At 63.8% G+C, this 6,447-nt stretch overlaps 1 protein-coding gene across 1 annotated transcript; it reads left to right on the forward strand.

The window, feature by feature from the left end:
- Nucleotides 1–3,199: 3,199 nt before the first annotated feature.
- On the forward strand, nucleotides 3,200–5,312 carry LOC112816322 (paraneoplastic antigen-like protein 6B). The gene is made up of 2 exons (XM_073887910.1): nucleotides 3,200–3,414; nucleotides 3,663–5,312. Exon 2 carries the CDS (start codon nucleotides 3,810–3,812, stop codon nucleotides 5,187–5,189), a length of 1,380 nt encoding a protein of 459 aa, XP_073744011.1. The 5' UTR covers nucleotides 3,200–3,414; nucleotides 3,663–3,809; the 3' UTR covers nucleotides 5,190–5,312.
- Nucleotides 5,313–6,447: the final 1,135 nt, after the last annotated feature.

Consider the following 6,447-nt stretch of genomic DNA (forward strand, 5'->3'; position numbering starts at 1 on the left):
CCTCTGCTCCGGGATTACCTCCCTGCTGCCCAGCTCACCACACCGCGGGTCTGATCATTGTCATCCCCTCACTTCAAACCCATCGGGGCTCTCCACAGCCCTTGGGGTAAAGGCCCCAGGCCCCCGGCAGATGGGAGCAGGCTGACAGATTCGGGTGCTTGCTTGGAAGAAGGTACTGAGAGCCTCCTGTGGGTCAGACTCTGTTCTAGGCGCTGGGGACCCTGGGGTGAGAAACATGGACCAGGCCATCTGGGGAAGGAGGCCCTCATGCCCCAGGGCAGAGACCAAAATCTCTGCTATCTATCTGTCACAGGGATGTCACACAAATCAATGCTGCTAATGTGAATATGGATGGGGAGTATTCCAGGATCCACTTCTTGATGTGGGTGGCCGGGCAGAGGAGGCCTCTGGGAGGAGAGGACATTTCTGCCAAGATCTGAGTGAGGAAGAGGAGGAGGAGGGGGGCCACCACCACGGGAAGTTCTTGGGGTGGGTTGTCCCCACATGGAGGAGGAAGGAAGGCAAAGGCCACAGGTGAGAAAGAGCTGGGTGTGGGGCTCTGGGGCCAGCTGAGAAGGCCAACGAAGCAAGAGTCTGGTGAGAGGGGCTGGGGCGGGTGGTACGGAAAGAAGGGGCCAGCTCCTTGGGGGGCGGGGGGTGGGGAGGCACCAAGGGTCCTGGGGCCGAGGCTGGGAGCCTGCCACCAGGGAGGAGAAGGAGGAGGGAGTTCCAAGAACGGGCAGGCAGAGAGGGAGGAGACTAGCCCAAAGGTGGGGGCTCACAGAAGCCAAGAAAGGAAAAGGTTTTGAGAAGGAAGGAGGGTCAACTGTGCTGAGAAGTGGAGCAAAATGAGGGCTGAGAGGTGACAAAGGAAAGGTGGTTGAGGCGTCACAGCCCAGCCCTGGCAGAGGGGGGAATGGGTACCCCAAGGTAGAGCCAGAGAGCCCTGGGCTTGGAGTCAGCAGGTATGGAAGGAGGGGGAGTAGCAAGAGGCGAGGCTGAAAACAGGGGGAACGAATTGACAGTCGGCCCACAGGCCAGCTGGCCCGTTGGTGACATGGGACCCACATATGTTCCCACGGGAGCACCCTCTCTGAGGAAGGATCCCAGATAAATCATGGCGGAAACCAAGAAAGAGGACAACGTGGGGTGCACGCCATGGGAGGGCTAACGCCAAGGTTCAGTGGACAGAAATTCTCGCGGTGGGTGTTAAGAGCAGCAGTTCACCTGTATTAGGAGAGGCGGTCTTGGCCCTCAGCGGGGAGAAGGGGAGGGAGTCCACACACGAGGCCGACTGGGAAAGCTGGTTTGTGACAGAACACCTGTGTTTCTTCATGGGAATGTGTAGAAAAAATGAGAGTGCCTTCAGCCTTGATGCTAGGAACTCTCTCCTAGAAACAGGCCAATGAGTCTTCTCAGCAGTGGGGAGGAAATGAGCAAAGGAGATTCACAGACGAGGAACTGGGAATGGCTGACACACCTGTGCAAGGATGCCCAACCTCACTGCCGACCAGGGAAACACAAAGGCACACAATAATGAGGTAGCACTTCTCCCCATGGGGGTGGGCAAGTGGTCAAGGCTGGACAAAACCAAAGGCTGCTCAGGCTGTGGGGCACACGGGACCAACACCTAGGCTGCTGGTGGGAGTGAACACAGGTTCAGCCACTCGTGGGAGATAACAGAATAGCAACACCTGGCCATGGCGGCAATGGGCACCCAAGTGCCCAAGTCCCAGCAAAGCCACTTCTTGGTGTACGTGCCAACGGCGGCTCAGACAGGCACGCGCAGGGTGCTGGCGGCAGCGGCGTCTGTGGTAGCCGAAGACTGGGAACAGTGTGTGTGCCCATCCACAGGATCGTAGACAAATAAACCAGGGCTCTGATTCAACAAGGAGCATGAGTGAGCTGGATGCTCGGAGGAAACCTTGACCAGTATAGCCTGAGTGTGCAAAGCAAGTCACAGAAGAGGATGTCTGGCCAGACGCCAGGCAAGGAAAGAGAAGGGGGGGGGGGCGGACAGGCAACAACACCGGAGGGTGTGACCCTGAGGGAACCTGTCTGCCCTCTGACCAGCAGAGAGGCTGTGCACATGGCCCCAGACTCCCATGACAGGACAGGTGCAGGGTGCCGAGACCCAGCGGGACCGGAGCTCCATTTTGAGTGGTGGCAGCACTGCCCTGGTACAGTGACCAGCGCCTAGGTAGCAAAGGAAAGGGGAAGGATCTGTGGAAGAAGGCTGACTCGGGGCCAGACAGACGGAGTTCTCTGGGGAGGCATGACACCCATGCGGCCCTCAGGGGCCAAGAGAGCAAATGTCTCAGAGCCCATTAGGCTGGCGAGGGCACAGGGGGCAGGGGACACATCCAGTGCTCCACTCCCAGCCCACCGGCTCTCCTGTACACACACACCCTCAGGTAGAGACCCCAATTCTGTCGTTCCACTGAGGCCCAGAGAAGGGGCAAGGAATTGCCCAAGGACACATGGCAAGATACAGGCCCAAGGGGTTGACTTCTAAGTACTTGAAGTGAGCCAAACAGGACAGAGTCCGTGGCACGCTCCTTGGGGCTGGCCACTGGCACTGGGGTAGCGACGCGCCTTGGCCGGTCGTGCACCCACAGTGGCCGCGGCCCCGCAGCGAGAGCGTGGGGACTGCCGGCCCTGCGTTGGGGTGGAGTGTGTGAGTGCTCGTGTTGCGCATGTGGCGTCTATTCCACGTAATCGCACCTGGACGAGGTTCTTCTCGCTGAGCGGGGACAGGACCAGTTCTGGGTGGGGTGGGGGGGGGAAGCAGGCGAAGAAGTCCCCAGAACGTCCCCCCACCCCACCCCCCGCCCCGGTCCCGTTCCCCACCCATGCCAGAGCGCAGCGCTGGGGGGCGCATCTCAGGCCTGTCCAGCCACTCTCCGGTGGGCACCCGGGGATGTGGAACCCTCGCCACGCTGACGCCCTGAGGGCACGTTCCGGGAGCGGCGGGCGGTGGACAGCGATGGGTCGAGGATGGGGGCACCGACTCGTGGATCCCCAGGGTGCCCACCTGTGCCAGCACCCCCTCGGGGGCGGGGGAAGGAGCAGGTGACGTCACGCGCGGCCCCGGGGTGCCCGCGGCGGTGGCCGCAGCCCGGCCGCGTGACCCGCGCGCGCCAATGGCCCGGCGATCTCCGGGGCGACGCGGAGGGTCCGCGCTCCGCCGCCACTGCGCCCCCGCCCCGAGTCCGCACTGCAGAGAGTGGAGGCGAGCAGGCGCCGGCGCGCTGGCCCACGTGCCGCGCGGAGAGAGGGACCGGGAGAGGAAGAAGGAGAGCGAGTGCGAGAGAGCCGGGGAAGAAGGGGCGCACGACCCGGCCGCTGCTCCGCGCAGCCCCTGCGTGCCTCCTGCTGGGACCTCCACCAGGAAGGACCCCGACCCAGAGGAAGGTACCAGGTGCGGGGAGGTCTGCTCTCGGCCCCCGGGAGGCCCCGCCGCCCGCCCCAGTAGGACTGCGGCAGCCCGCGTGCGCGGGGGGACGGGGTGCGGAGGGCGCTGTGGCCCCTGCGGGCCGGTGGAAGGCGGGGCAGGGGTCGAGCCTGGGCTGCCGAGGCGCCGCCCCGGGGGAGTAGGGTCACCTGGGGGTGGGAGGGGGGCGTCGGCATTAACCTCGCTCTCGCCCCGTTCGTATTCACAGGCTGTGGAGACCTGGGCCGTTCTCTCCGAGTCCTAGCCCCACCCCACCCCCCCAATTCTTTTCCCCCGGCCCAGTACCACCCTGGTCTGCGTCGGAATCCGTTTCCTGCCCCTAGTATTAGCCCCGCGCCAGCGGAAATTGCGCGCGATGGCGGTGACGATGCTGCAGGACTGGTGCAGGTGGATGGGCGTCAGCGCTCGAAGGGGTCTGCTCATTCTGGGCATCCCGGAGGACTGTGATGAAGCCGAACTCCAAGAGTCCCTGGAGGCCGCCCTGTGGCCCGTGGGCCACTTTACCGTGCTGGGCAAAGTGTTTCGAGAGGAGGATGATGCCACTGCGGCCCTGGTCGAGCTTGACCGGGAAGTCAACTATGCTTTGGTCCCCAGGGAAATCCCGGGCACCGGGGGTCCCTGGAACGTGGTCTTTGTGCCTCGTTCCTCAGGCGAGGAGTTTCTCAGTCGCGTGTTCCACTTCCTGGAGCAACAGGGGCAGACGGTGGAGAGTGTGGCTGGGGCCCTGGGGCTGCGACTGCACAGGGTGAGCTGGCTCCGACTGGTCAGTGAGGCAGTCCAGCCCTGGGTGGAGACCATGCGGTATCAGCGCCTGGGCGTGTTTTCCGGGAGGGATCAGCCCGCCCCGGGGGAGGAGTCCTTTGAGGCCTGGCTCGACCACAGCGCCGGTATGCTGCACGTGTGGCGGGGGGTCTCGGAAAGGGAGAAGAGGAGGCGGCTGATGGAAGGCCTTCGAGGGACGGCCCTGCAGCTCGTGCATGGGCTCCTGGCGGAGAACCCTGCCAGGACGGCGCAGGACTGCCTGGCGGCCCTGATCCAGGTGTTTGGAGACAACGAGTCCCAGGCGACCATCCGGGTGAAGTGTTTGACCGCTCAGCAGCAGTCAGGCGAGCGGCTTTCTGCTTTCGTGTTGCGGCTGGAAGTCCTGCTGCAGAAAGCCATTGAGAAGGGGGCCCTGGCCAGAGCCTCAGCGGACCACGTGCGCCTGAGGCAGGTGCTCACCAGGGCCAACCTTACCGAGCCTCTGGATGAAGCGCTGAGGAAGCTGAGAACGGTTGGGAGGTCTCCAAGTTTCCTAGAGATGCTGGGGCTTGTTCGGGAGTCTGAGGCATGGGAGGCCAGTCTAGCCAGGAGCGAGAGAGCCCAGGCAGAGGAAGGGGCTGGTGCCCGGGCCAATGCCCAGGCTGATGCCAGAGCCAATGCTAAGGCAGAGGATGATAAGGTGGAGGAGCAGGAGCGGGAGGAGGAGGACAGTGACGACCGTGACACTGTCCCTGCGGGCCTAGGTCAGGCCAGACCCTCCGAGGCCCCTGGGGGCCCCACTCCTGCCCAGATGGGCAGTGCTTCCAGGGCGGGCCCAGGAGGTCCTGGCTGTGAGCCAGAGGGTCTCGCCCAGGCAGGAGACCAGGAGGCTGGGGAGCCCCCCGAGGAGGGGCTCAAGCCCATCCCAGAAGAGTCGGAAAACAAGGATGGCGCTGGGGAGACGAGCCCCCCCAAGTCCTCCTCAGGCAAATAGGCTCAGAGGGCCCAGGGGCCCCCTCTCCTCTCAGGCAGCAGAGTTCTGGAGGCAGAGGGAGGCCATGCCAGGGCAGCAGCCTCGCCCCACATTGAGAGTAGGGCCGAGGGAACAGCCCACTCACCCAAACAAATTCCCAGGACCCCACCTCCCCAAGGCACCCTAGCCAGCACCACTAGCCCTTCCAAATGACCAAGATGACCATGCCTGACACCAAATGGGGCAGGAAGAGCTGCCTCCCCACCAGGGCAGCTCCACACCCAGCCCCAGCCCCAGCCCCAGCCCCAGCCCCAATCCACATGGGGCAGGGAAAGGTGCCTCCACCCACCCAGGGCAGCTCCACACCCAGCCCCAGCCCCAATCCCTGCCAACTCAGGCAGCCAGTCTGGGAAACGTCCCTGAGTGGCTGGCCCTAGCCTAGGGGACGGGCACCGGAAGCCATCTGCCACCCACACTGTACTGGGAGATGTCAGGGGCCATTTCAAAGGTGCCAGCCTCTTGGGTCTCCCGAGAGGGAGACACTCATTTACTTCCCCTGGGGCACGTTGCTCCATGTTCTGGGAAGCCCGCTTGTGTCTCTGTAGGGCCCTTAGTGACCCACGTCTCAAGTGACTCCCCCACCCCACTAGTGACCATTCTTGTGCAGAGCCTTGAGGTGTGCAGGAACCCGCCGTGGGTGTCCTGGTCTACCGGGGCAGCCACCTCTCGGCCCGCGTGCGTGCCATGAGCTTCAGCGGGAACCAAGGCTCTGCTCGCTCTCTTCCAGTGTTGTGAGCTCAACCTCTGCTTTCTCGTGTACATTTAGGCCAACCGCTGCTTGTTTTTGTGGAGATGTGTGTGTTTTCTTGTCTGAGCAGCTGCCCCCCCCCCCAGAAATCCCGAGCCCAGTTCCAGGACACGGCGGGAAGGATGCCCGAGGGCACGGCTGGTGTTCACCCCGTGACCTCAGGAAGGAAGAACCGGACCAGGGATGGAGGGGGCCAGCGGGAGTCTCCACGGGAACCGTGCTCTGATGTGCCACCCTGTTGTTCCTTGCGACTCCGCTTCCTTGGCTCGGCCGAGGGTCCCATGCTGCGTTGTCCAGCGTCCTGGGACTGTCCCGTGCAGGCCATAGGGCAGGACCAGGCCCCGGCATGTCAGCCCGAGGGGAGGGTGCCCCGGAGTGAGGGGACATGACCAGCGTCCAGCGTCCTGGCCAGAGGTTGATCGTGGGGCCCTCAGGAAGGGAGGCTGAGGCAGGAGGGCCGCCGTGTTGGGG

Source organism: Callorhinus ursinus, unplaced genomic scaffold (genome assembly GCF_003265705.2).
Source record: "Callorhinus ursinus isolate GAN/ISIS: 27379988/994484 unplaced genomic scaffold, GSC_fseal_2.0 scaffold84, whole genome shotgun sequence".
Classification (NCBI taxonomy): domain Eukaryota; kingdom Metazoa; phylum Chordata; class Mammalia; order Carnivora; family Otariidae; genus Callorhinus; species Callorhinus ursinus.